This window comes from Miscanthus floridulus, chromosome 7 (assembly GCF_019320115.1).
Source record: "Miscanthus floridulus cultivar M001 chromosome 7, ASM1932011v1, whole genome shotgun sequence".
In the NCBI taxonomy this organism is placed as follows: domain Eukaryota; kingdom Viridiplantae; phylum Streptophyta; class Magnoliopsida; order Poales; family Poaceae; genus Miscanthus; species Miscanthus floridulus.
The window spans coordinates 75986493-75999299 of record NC_089586.1 but is presented as its reverse complement, the minus strand read 5'-3'; the positions used below and the strand labels follow the sequence as shown (position 1 = coordinate 75999299).

Below are 12807 nucleotides of genomic sequence, written 5' to 3'. Positions count from 1 at the left end.
AATCCAACTCGGGATTAGTTTAAAGGCAGGCCCGGAGACCAGATTGGTCGTACGGCCATATCTCGCAATAGAGTGTATTAGGATATATCTCCTCTCTGGGTTTGGTTTCTGCTGATGCATCGTGCTATGCTTATCTAGCTACTCTCGGTCGTTCTCTCGAGTTCCGATGGTTCCTGGTGCCTTTGCCGGCAACAACGCCCCTGTGACCCTGTCCCACGGTCGGGGTGGCGCCGGTCTCTTACGTGAGCGCGCATGTCGGTACGTACTCGGAATTTTCTTTCGTCCCTCCCGCCCGGGCTTCAAAATTTCCACAATCTATGCATTTGTTTATGGAAGCGCGCAGGTTATCTTGTTGTCGGCTATGCATTTATTTAACTTATTACGATCACTCGTCATGTCAGCTGCAGCAAGAGCCAGCAGTGATCTTATGAACATTCATGCATCCAGGAAACTGCAGTCCAGATGCACCTGTGCCTTTTCCCTGTTGGAGAACGTGAACACTCACGATAGCTGTTGCCATGGTCGTATGCACGGGCTATTCTCACACAGGACAGCCACATATGTTCTTGGTTTATGAGATTAGCACAAGAAATTTATCAACATCGTCTTCTTATATTCTTACGCTACTACTTAATAATGTGTTGGATCCTTTCCGTGCCTGCCAATTCGTTTACAAAAGAAGCTTCGGACTCGTAATGTTCACAGGTTGAGAGCGGGAGTTGAACTTGATCTAGACGGTCGAATCTCCTCTTGTTCCTAGAGTGGTCGGTTGTTCACTGACTGGTCATTGGTTCGAATCCTACTCGGAGAGATTTGATTTATTCTTTAGTGTAAGAATAAAGAACTGAATTAAAATGCTTGCTTCTATTGCATTAAAGAATCGTCCAAACAAGGCTTGCTTGGGGAATAGGTAATATGTTCGCTATCCTTGTTTCTATTGTATTATATCTCATCGTATCACGTTCTGTTCTACGACTGTACTTTGACAAAAGGAAAGACATTGAAATTAAGTTGTTTGGACGAAACTACGAATGAAAATGTGTTGGATCATTCCAACGTTCAATTAGGAAAGTATGGTATGTGTGTAAAGAAATATGACATCTTTATATATATATATATATATATATATATTAATCATAATTCAGAATTGGTATTTGGCTACGGAGGTGGAGTCAAGTGGATACGAAACTAGGCTCCTACCCCCTTGCTCCATGTGGCTTCACTGACCTCAAATAACTATGTTTGAGGGCTGCTATTGTTGAAGAAGACAAACATGTCGTCAAACTTAGTGCAAACGATATTGTTGAAAGGGTATGGCTGAGTGGGTTATGTCCTGATGTGCTCTATTTTTTCTTGCATTCGCCCCTCCTTTCTTTCCTCTTCTTTCTTGCAGTCGGCGCCTTTTTTCCTCTTCCTTGCAGCCGTTGCCCTCTTCTCTTCTCTTGTATTCTTCCCTGTGTTTGTTGCTTCCTTCTATTCTTCATCACCGCACGACAAGCGATGGAGACAAAGTTCATGTGAAAAGTGTCGCACATGTGAGCAAACTTCAATTCCATGCTTTTGTTCACCCAAATAGAAATCGAATTGGAGCGCTTCCTATGATCCCAAAAGCTAATTTAATGGTCATCGAAACAACATAATTTGAACCGTGGCCTATTCCAATATCATGGCTGGTATGGTATTGAACCCAATTCAATTCCATACCCTCCAATGTCGACATTATCCAAATGTGGTCTAGGGTTTTGATTTGTTATAAGTTAAACTGCGCTAAGTTTGATAAAGTTTACAGAAAACAATAGTATTGTTGACACCAAATTAATATCGTTATATACATTACGATATATGTTCTTGCAATTTACCTCTTTGACACGGTAGATATTAGTACTTTTCTATATAAATAATCACGACAAACTTAAAACATTTTGGTTTAGGACAATTCATTATTTGAGGACCGAAGGACGTATCTAAAACGAGACGTCGGAAGCCTTACGTCTTTTGTCATCGTAGCAGCCTAAACAAGGTTTGAAACTTCCAGTTTAAAAATGAGAGGTCGAACGGGTACCCTTTTATAAGGATGGTTCAAGTAGAAAACTGACCTCACACTTACAGCCACAGTCTCTCAGATAGATTAAAGAACGGGAGTGGTTCAAACTGCAAAACATCAGCAGACAGCAGCATGCATCACGCTGATAGAGAGGTGGCATGCATGCATCATCAGTTCGACATTTCTTTTCTGTGGGCGGTCCGCCATCTCTATCACAGGCCGCCATGATTAGGTACCTGCTGCGCATGTAGGAGTATCGTCTGCTCGACGACGAATCACACACACGCGCTGTCCCCATCAGCATGTGCAGCATGGAGACCGGAGATCGGGCACGGACGGCCGCTGCATACGCTGTGCAATCCCATTTCTTTTCAACCTGTCCACTACCAGCTCCCGGCGGCTGCTCCTGCAGTCGACCGCAGGAGAGTATTCAGCGCAGGATGAGCATGTCGTGGTCCTCGCCGGTGGTAGTGCTGCAGTCAGACCACTAGCTAGTCATGGTTGTCGTCGTCGATTCGAGGGCCAAGGACGATCTCGCGCCGATGCCGCAAGTGTCAGGTTCCCGTTTCCGCCATGGCCCATGGCTATCTCCCTCCAGGAGCTCGAGCTGCACCTCTATAGATTGCGGCCTGCGCCTGCGTCCTGAACGCCGCTCGCCAGAACTCGCGCCGTCGCCCGGTCGAGATCTGGCCAATGGGCCATGGGGGCAAGCCAACAGCGAGCGTCAAGGCCTGTCCTCTTGAGTCTTGCGAAAGCCCGTCTGCCCGACCTGTGCAGGTTGCGCCTCTCAGGTGACGCCTCCCCCGAAGAGAGAGCTCGAGAGAAAAGAGGGGGATAGAAAGAGGAGTGAGGAGGGAGGCGGAGCTGATTTGTGGACCTCACATGTCAGGCATACAGCTAAATCTATTTATACTGACTTTATTTCGGTATCTATATAAGTATATTCTGTAAATTCACAAATCAGAACAACACGACGATATAGTAAAGACCGCTGGTACAATATAAAGTTCATTCCTGTCATGTATCGTAGAAAATTTTGACAACCCAGCCCAGATTTTTGACCGTTCACCTCGCTGACTTCGGATTGGACCTGAGAGAAAAAAAAATCCGAAAGGACAAGGCACCGAGCTAACGGAACGGAGCACGCATTCCTTCCCCCACCGTCCCACGGCCCCACCATCAGACGGCGGATAGGCGGAATCGCGGAGACCGCACCCGCAACCGCACCGCACGATTCGTGGCGGAGTGCGGAGATGGTACAACGGCTGCCGTCTGATCGAAACAACCTCCCGGCGTCACGTCACGTCGCCCAAACCTGGTGTGGGCCCCCCCGCCCGCGGCCGTGCCCGTGCTCCTCCCCATTTTCCGCGGTTTCTTCACGTTTTCTCTTTCCTCTCCTCGCTTCTCTCCCTCCCAAGCAACCGCTTCTCGCCGGCGGCAGCTGCCGCGTGCCGCCACCGTCTCGGCGCCTCGCCGTACTAGCCCCAGAGGCTTCTCGGGTATCTGGGGAGGCGTCGCCCGCGGCTTCGTCGGCCGATGAGCCACTGCCCTGTGAGCTATCTCCTGTCTCCCAGTCTCCCCTCCTCTCTTCTCGTCTCTTTCCCCGACCCGCCCGTTCATATCGCTGCGTGGCGCGCGTCGGTCCCTGCGCCGGTGATCGTGGTGTTACCAACGGAATCTAAGTTAGTAGAGTGCCCCCCTGTGCGATAGCGTCTGCTAATTGTTCGTGTTAGCGTGCCTCAGTCCAATTTTTTTTTTTTAAAAGGATATTAGTTGTCTTCCTTTAATCGAGCGCGATTTTGTTCCATTGCTTTTTGTAATCGTGCGCCCGCGTGTCCGAGAATTGGATTTGCCCGCGAGTCTTAGCAATTGTTACAACAGTTACACTTCCACTTCAGTAGTTCTGTTGCTTGTGGTAGGGAAATCTCAATGACTGAATGGCTGTGGAAATTTTGTCACTATCAGTTTACTGGTTGGGGTAGCTTCGAAGGGGCTTATCTTGCATGTAGCTCATTGAAACAAAAAGGAAAGGTCACGATTTCGTTTGCGCAGTTTCTATTTACTTCTCTATATTCATTTTAAAAGCACTTTGTAATATTCAGATGAATAGTGATGTCTGAATATTAATGCGTTCATTGGTGAATTTGTTTTTAGGTTTCCTCTCGTGCAATATAATGGTGTCAAGGCCTGTAGTGCTTGTCTTCCTGTTGGTGATACTCATAGTCACGTCCCAGTTTGAATGGAAGCAACAGCTTGTAAATGAGTTGGAATCTAAAGCTCGCAACCAGAAACATGTTTCAAGTAGAGAAGAGCTTGTCAAGGATCAGGTGACTCATTGTGTGTATATGAATGCTTTTTAAGCAAGGCTTTTTTTTATTAGTTTTAGATAGTGACAAAGTTTTGTCTACAAATTGCTTTGAGATGAAAAGGAGCTACTTGAATAGCAGGGCTCTAATAACATGCTGATTATTGCTTCCTAGACCTTATTTTCATGGTAAATATACTTCAAGTGTTGAGACACGTTCAGTAACCTCATTTTAGATATATATATTCTTATGTTGTTGTTTCAGCACATTACAAAGATTGTTTGGTTAGAAAGAACATTATTATGTGGTACAAGAGAATTGGAAATTTATTTGTCACCCATAGGAATGTTGCTTGAGGATTTTTTTTAATGGCACCAGTATTCAAATTTGGCTATAACTTTATACTTGTTTCAGATAATCTTCACTCAAGAAAAGATGATTCAGAAATTGAATAATTTTATCCAGAATCTCCAGCAACAGTTGCTGCAGTGTCGTGGCAACAATAGGACAGTCAATCCTTCTGGAACTTCTTTGACATCCTATATTAGTGAGATCCAGAGGCCGCGGATGATGGATGACTGATAATGTCGTGTGGTGTGAGCTATACAGATAAAAAGATGGGATATTGACACAGAGTCATGTGGGCAGCACAGTTCACCCAGTAAAAGCAGTTATAATGTAGTATTAGCCTGCACAGAATAGTATTCGATCAGTTCCAGAGCAAAAGGAACGCTGATCCTTTGAAAACCTGTGTAATTTTATTTTCCCTTTCCTTTTTCTTTTTTTTTTGCTAAGAGAACTTGAATATTCTTTGTTTTATGATTGACATCTATATATATTTATAACATATAAGCTTTACATTCTATCCTCTACAGATTTTGTGACATAAAGGTGTTTTAAAAGTGTAAATTGCTCTTTAATGCGTGCTCTGGCATTAGCACTGAAACCTCTTCAAAGAGGAGAGGACTCTGCTTTGGCATATTACAGTCTCCGTTTCTCCCCATTGCACAGCATGCTGCAACTTTCTTAAAACATCATATCAGTTTTAATGCCAACAGGTTTTCACTGTATGATTCTCACATTTATGCAGCTTTAATCTTTTTCTCAGTATTTCAAATGCTTTAATTTCAGCAGAATTTTGGACTTATGCTATTTCCTCATGAAATTCTTATTGTAAGAGTGTTTCTTGACGTGGAGGTCAGGGATCAGGGCTAATAGATGAATGTGCAGACACCATCAGCATAGTTTGGAGCTTAATCTGTTTGTTTGCCATAGTAAAGGATCTAGTGCCACATGCTTTCCGGTAATAACTTATTACTATGTTGTTAAATATATCTGGATAAATTGTCACTGTATTGTATATTGAATACTGTGCCAATACTTTTCTTGTGAATCCTGGGGTTATGTACTTATGTTTGCCTTGCATACTTTAACTAAAGAAGTAAGAAAGTTGCGGACTGTTAGTATATTATTTTGGACTTCACATGGATTGGAGACTACACAATAGTTGTTTCTGAATTTTGGGATTATGTGATAATTTTGGCATTAATATGTACTTACATCACTTGTGGGTAGATGTTGTTGAGGGTAAGTCTTATTTAGTTCGTCCACATTACTCCCAGTACGTCAGTACTGAACTGAAATGTATTAATGCCTTTGACTAGGTCCTCTTGTCTTGTTACGCCACTCCTGTTGCGGAGCAGCAATGTTTGAAAGGGAGCTGTCGGCATGCCATCTTCTTAAGTGGTAGGCTATAACCATAATAGCCTTTTTCGTAATTTAGGGCTTGAAGCGATTGGTTTACAAGGTCTGAAGCTTGTTGAGCATCCAGGGCTGAATAGTACTTTTTGTGATGCCCTCATGATTTTTGCTAGTACTAATCTCTTGCTTTTGCAGCAGGGTGTACTATAAGGCAATGATGACCATGCCAATGAAGGGCTGGAATGCTATCTTTACAGGAAATGTAGGTAATAGCACTGTGACAAACTTATAACATCAAGATACTCCTTAAGTTTGGCACTTGGACTCTGAGTAATTATTAATTTACACTTTATCAGTAACAATGATGTCTGAATGTTGCTTGCATCTAAGTCCATCTGTTTGCAAGGCTTTCCTGCACATTTATCTTATTTCATCTGTGCATTCACATATCCTCTATTTCTCTTGCGGTTCATGTGGCATGTACTGGGAACTGATGCTGATATATTCATTGCCTAATTACTTATCCTGGAGTCATTTTGCTGTTTTTCAAGGCAATAAGCTAGAGTTCTCGCACACTTTTATGTAACAGGCTAACAGCATCCTTGTTTCAGACTTTCAGATGTGAGACGTGGGTAAATTCCTGAGTCATGCATATCTATCCAGGATTAAACAAGGTACGCAGAATTGCTGATTCCGAAATACCTTCTCATAATCTGGAGTAATTTGCTTTTGTACGACTGGATGCTGATTAGACATGGTTGTCACTTTGTCATGGAAGTGCTGCGCATAGAGCGGGTGTTCTGCAGATGTCCCTGTCTGGGAACCTCTGCTACAGAGCAAGTATCTGCAGAGAGAGGATAGGTCGATGGCCAAATGCTGTGCCCATCGGTAGTGATCAATCTTTTCAATCTGTGCTCTATTATGTTCATTTGGATTTAAGATGCAAGAGTCTCTATCTCCCTGCAGTAGTTTGGTGCATGTGCCCTGTACGACATTACGTTGTAACATTAGCATCTGGCGTTGGTTGAGCAGCAGTGCATCTGCTTCTTCTAGTTCGTGCACTGTGCAACTGTAGAAGCCTATAAGCAGTAGAGTGAGTTGCTGTTGTTTAGCACTTAGCTGGAAATGAACGCTCATTTTCAAATCATGGTTTGCCTTGGTTTTATCCTAAATAAAACTTTCTTAACATTGAAGTCATAGAAAAATACACCAACATCAGATTAGTTTTGCTAAATTCTCCATGAAATATGTTTTAGTAATGGATTTATTTAAAATTGTATATGGTAACATATTTTTTTACAAGCTTGGTCAAAATTAGATAAGTTTAACCTAGGATAAAGCTAAACTGAACTACAATTTGAACGAAGAATGAAGAAAGCAGTACGTAAGTCCAATTGTCCAACAAACAAATTACCATATGGAAAAGAGCACTACCTGTAACCCTCCATTGAGATGAAAGGAAGAAAGGGCTTGGCTTTGCTCCCCCTCCTTGGCCCCAACTGTGCTTGAGTAAGCCATCAGAACCCCATATACAACAGCAAACTTTTTTTAATACCTTTGCCCATCCATCAATCTCCAAGGTCTCCTATCCCATTAAACTTCTCTTGAGAAACCCCTTGATCAGATCAGTTGATCTGGAAGGAAATTTTAGTACCTACTAGTCAGAACCTCCATTCTTTTCGCGCGGATGAAGCTACTCTTTTTTGGTATGCAAAATGAAATAAAGACTATCTCATAATCTATTTTAGCTTTATCCATTTAGTGGTAGTTTCAAAGAATATCTCATAAAGACATTATGATTTCCTTTAATTAGGATTACATCCTTTTTAAATATAATGAAATCATAATTTTTACTGGTAGTTTCAAATGCTAAATTCCTTACCTAACCTTAATACCCTTGTTGACCAGATGTTCATACATAGCCTTAACCTTAAACAGTCCATTTTTATGAACACTCCAGACACAGATCCTCTCTAAGAACATCTGGTTAAGTCACTCCTTTAGTGGGTTAGAACTAAGTCATTGAGCCACAGTTGCTTCTTCGTGTTGAACAATATTAAATAAGTTAGGATATTGGAAGATTAGTGCTGAGTACCTAACTGTTTGTCCTCCCAAAATTTAATTTGGTCTACACTTTTAAGTCTAAATGTCAATAGATTTAGGAATCGTCTTTGATCCCATAAGGCTATACCAGAGTTTCGAACTTGTTTCCAACATTTGGCTCCAAGTTTATTCATAAGATATTTTTTTGTAATAACTCTTTCCATACACCCTTTTATTATTACAGTTTCAAGAGCCATTTAGTCAAAAGGCACTTGTTTTTAAGTGTTAGTTTTGTATTCCAAGACCCCCTTGCTCCTTTAGTTGACAAAGGATGTCCTACCAATATATATTTATTTTTGTGCTGATCATTTTACTAGAAAATCTAGCTAGATCTACAATACTCTAATTTCTTAAGTACTCCTCTCGGTATCTCAAAAAAGAGAGCACGCATATTCGCAAACTAGACAGAACTCGATTTATCGGCACACAGTTACCCACCCACAGACAAATATTTCCTTTTCCAACTACTTAAGATTTTTTCAATTCTTTCTATGTTCTTCTAATCTTTGTTGTTTAGTTTCCTACAATACATTAGGATACGCATATAATGAAAAGGATTGAGTCCCAAATATTCACAATATTCACAATTACTTTGCACCCAAATAATTGTGAATATTGGCTTTCACAATTATGTGCATCTCCAAAGCATTGTTAGAAGATAGGATTACGTCCATTTTTGGCCCCTCAACTCTTGCATGTCTAATTTTAACTCTCAACTACAAAACTGTCTAACTTTGACACATCAAATCTAAAAACCGTTTAATTTTAACCCAGAGCCATATCAAGACAACTTAAAACTACCTCGGGAGGTCAAAATTGAACATTTTTTTATAGTTGAGGTGCTAAAGGTAGACAAAGAGAAGAGTTGAAGGGCCACAACAGATTTAATCAAGTATTATAGTTTTTAGATATTTATAAAAAATATATGTTAAATTTACTTATTTATAAATATTTATATGTATTAAAATATTTATCTACACTTTTCTGGATTTATATATATATTAGATTAGATTTTTTTTGTTCTGAATATGGATCCGAATTTATTTAAAAATATAATATGTAGTTTTATGTTCTTATATTTGAAATTTAAATATTTGACTTCTTCAAACAGAATCAGATGAAGAAATGACCAAAACAAAATTTGTCTATCTTGATGAGATAACAACTTTGTAGTTGATGGCTTTTTCATTTCAAATTATTTACGGCTCCAAATTTTTGTTTGAAGTTCTCATATTTTAAAATTCAATTCTTTTGAATTGGTCGAACGAACTTGGACGAAGAAATGACCAAACTAAACCTGTGTTTGATGGCTATTTTATTTGAAATCATTTATGGTCCCAAAATTATATTTTAAGTTCTTATTTTTTAAAATTCAATATTTTTGAATTGTTCAAACGAACTCGGATGAAGAAATAACCTAAATCATAGTTGTAGATCTCAATGAAATAGACTATATTTTAGAAAAAAATAGGACCAAAATTCAATTTATGAAAATTTTAGAACTTCTTATGACAAAAATCAATTATTAGATAAATATTTTAATACTATAAATATTTACCAATAAGTAAATTTAATATATAGAAGTTTTATTTTGGCTTCGCAACTCTTCCTTTGTCTAACTTTAGCACCTTAACTATCATCAAAACCGTTCAATTTTGACCACCGATCGATGTAGTTTTGAGTGGTTTTGAGATGGCTCTGTTGTCAAGATTAAAGGGTTTTTGATAGTTGAAGTACCAAAGTTAGACGGTTTTGTAGTTGGGAGTTAAAATTAGACAAACAAGAGTTGAGTGACTAAAAATGGACTTAATCGTAGAAGATATTATGTTTACCCTTTTGTGACAAAGAAAAATTCTATTGACGCTTAAGAGTGTTCCCTTCAGTGTTTGAGGTGGATCGGAGTGCCAGCCAAACAAAATCCTGGTGGGCATTGACAAGGTGCTTTCCCCCCGCACCTTGCGAGACACTTGAGGATGAAAATCAGGATTCGATTCGATTCCTTGGATCATCACTTTGGAGGCCTTGCATTGAGTACACTAGTTGTTCATGCGTTTGTGTAGAGCTAGTATTTTTTTAACAACGACAGGAGTACTGCACTCAAAATTCGCAAACACACACACACACATACGCGAGGTTGTTCGAACGGTCTCAAATGCGCCTACTGAGTAACTCACGCATTCACGCACACCCATCTCATATACACGCACACGCACCTCATAAACATGTTCAGTCCTTTCAACTTTGTTTGGATATAGTCAGATTCATATCAATCTGCACATGGTGGGATGGAATACACACGTGGATTAAGGTAAACCCGATAACATCCAAACAAGACCTTCTGCATAAAAATTCCAATTGCGACCCACCCGAGTTCCTTGTAGCCAGAAATCCAACTCGGGCAGGTTACGTTCCACGAGTGGCCCAACCACACAGAGCCACTTCGCCAGAATTTTTTCACCGAGGCCTCTGCCTCTGTGTGGTTGAATGTGCTTAGGTGAATTCGAACCATTGCATTGTTGGGTTGACGTAGGTTGAACGATGACACATATAACAAGCCCTTTCTTAGCAGGTGATATTGAGGCAAAGGCTGAGGTCCAGCGCAGGAAGTTGAAACTGTGTTGTGTTGGAAATTATGACTTATGTCGGACTCCTTCGTGTGATTATTTGTCCCTACCTATTCTATATTATTCAGAGTTTTCACTTGCTTTTCTTGAAGTGTTCGCAAGGCTCTGTCCTCTAACGGCGTAATGTCCATTTTACGTGGCGAACAAGCTTATCTCAATGTCCCATTGTTGATTGGAGCATGTTAATTTGTCAACTCATGCCACTGTTCGCGTGTATGCACCACACTGTATCAACTCATGCCCCTGTTCGCGTGTATGTACTAGTGTTTCACATCAAGGCCTTGTTTAGATTGCAAATTTTTGCAATCTGGACACTGTAGCATGTTTCGTTTGTATTTGACAAACTTTGTTCGATCATGGACCAACTAGGCTCAAAAGATTCGTCTCGTGATTTACAACCAAATTATGCAATTAGTTACTTTTTTACCTACATTTAATGCTCCATGCATGCGTCCAAAAATTGATGTGATGGAGAGAGAGTGAAAAAACTTGGAACTTTGACGCAATCTAAACAAGGCCCAACTATACTAATAGCTTCTGCCAATGTCACTAGCTGCTGACGATTTGAGACGTTATTTCCATGATAGGCGACGTACTCATTAACAACGAGGTGTCTGATGTTGTATCGTCAATCTCGAGATATGTTGGTTTAGCAGTCTTTCGAAGGTAACCATAGAGAAGGGTGTGTGTGCGCGCAGAGTTATAGAGGTGAGTGCATGCATGAGTGTTTGTGTCTGTACTATGATAAAAAAATATCACTAGATGATGATCCTTCGGGTTATGATAAAAAATGCCACTAGATGCTGATTCTTCGCTGGGTCACGATCATATCCGTTTAGGGCACCAATGCAAATGACCACACGAGTGGAGTCGTAGAAAAAAAATTCCTTCAATATAGTCATATAGATAAGGATACTACTTTGGTGTTACAATGCGTAAGGTGGTGTTTGGTTCAGGATGTCATGATCCCAAGTGGAATATCCCACCTTGATCTATTTTGGTTCAGGGTCATGCAGGGCAGGGGCATCCTACTAGGGAATATCCCCTTCAGATTCATGCTGAACTTGCCCCAAAAAAATGACGAAGGGAGATGTCCCCGCTGGTACGAGGGCATGAGAAGCACGAGGAAAAGACCGGGCTAAGCGCTAGCGAGTGTCGGCCGACAGAGAAGGAGAGGAAGGAGCGTTGGCCGGCGGAACTCACATGTGCCTGCCTGTAGAGGAGTGGAAGAAGGGCGTGGCCGGCCTAGTGAGCTTTGGCTCTGCCTTGGAACAGTGCGCGCGGCCGGCCCATATGAGCTTTGGTTTCGCCCCCCGGCGCGTGTGGCCGAGCGCCGCCCCCTTCGTAGGAGCGGCCGGGCTCCAGCGGCTGAGGTGCAGGCCACGGGCCGGAGGAGGCGTGGGGCAAGGGGCAAGAGGCGGAGGAGGCACCGAGCGGAGGAGCATGGAGCTCGCCGACAGAGGCAAGGGACACAGGGAGGAATGAGGCGCTGTTACCGAAGAGATAAGAGTGAAGGAAGAAGAGGAAAAAATGACAGATGGGCCCCACTTGTGTGGCAGAATCGTCCTGAAATAACACTGTTTTTAGAGGCGCTCGTCTTTCCACTAGACACTAAGCACCCTGGAAGTTACCTTACACCGGACAGTTCCCGTCGAGCACACCCCACGGGAGAACTTCAAACAATCCACGTTTTACCGTCAGGATCCAATAATGAGTACACGTTTACAATACTTAGTCCATTTCATAACAAGAGTTCTTGAAAATTATTTATTACAATACCAGAGTTCAGAGTAGCGATAATGAACAATCGGAATAAAAATAAACATCTAGCGGAAACGATATAAGGATCCGTTTGTGCCCACCTAGAAGAATCCTCCACACAAGAGCTACTACTCAAGCTGCACCTGCAACAGGGGTAAAATAAACCCTGAGTACACAATAGTACTTGCAAGACTTACCCGACTAGTGAGAATAGTTTTCCGACTCCGAGAGTATGATAGGCAATATGAGTTGATTGTTTTCTTTTTTG

General features: G+C 41.5%; 1 protein-coding gene across 2 annotated transcripts; it reads left to right on the top strand.

Moving 5' to 3' along the window:
* Positions 1-3428: 3428 nt before the first annotated feature.
* On the top strand, positions 3429-5213 carry LOC136463485 (uncharacterized). Of its 2 annotated transcripts, XM_066462481.1 has the most exons (3): positions 3429-3595; positions 4199-4371; positions 4765-5213. In XM_066462481.1, exons 2-3 carry the CDS (start codon positions 4219-4221, stop codon positions 4930-4932), a joined length of 321 nt encoding a protein of 106 aa, XP_066318578.1. In that variant the 5' UTR covers positions 3429-3595; positions 4199-4218; the 3' UTR covers positions 4933-5213. The 2 variants fall into 2 exon arrangements, with proteins under 2 accessions (XP_066318578.1, XP_066318577.1); XM_066462480.1 differs by lacking the exon at positions 3429-3595 and having other exon boundaries at positions 3618-4371.
* The last annotated feature ends 7594 nt before the right edge of the window (positions 5214-12807 follow it).

Coding starts and splice junctions, on each gene's coding strand:
- LOC136463485 (XM_066462480.1), top strand. CDS start 4,171: ATGCGTTCATTGGTGAATTTGTTTTTAGGTTTCCTCTCGTGCAATATA. Junction 4,372..4,764: donor AAGAGCTTGTCAAGGATCAG/GTGACTCATTGT, acceptor TACTTGTTTCAG/ATAATCTTCACTCAAGAAAA.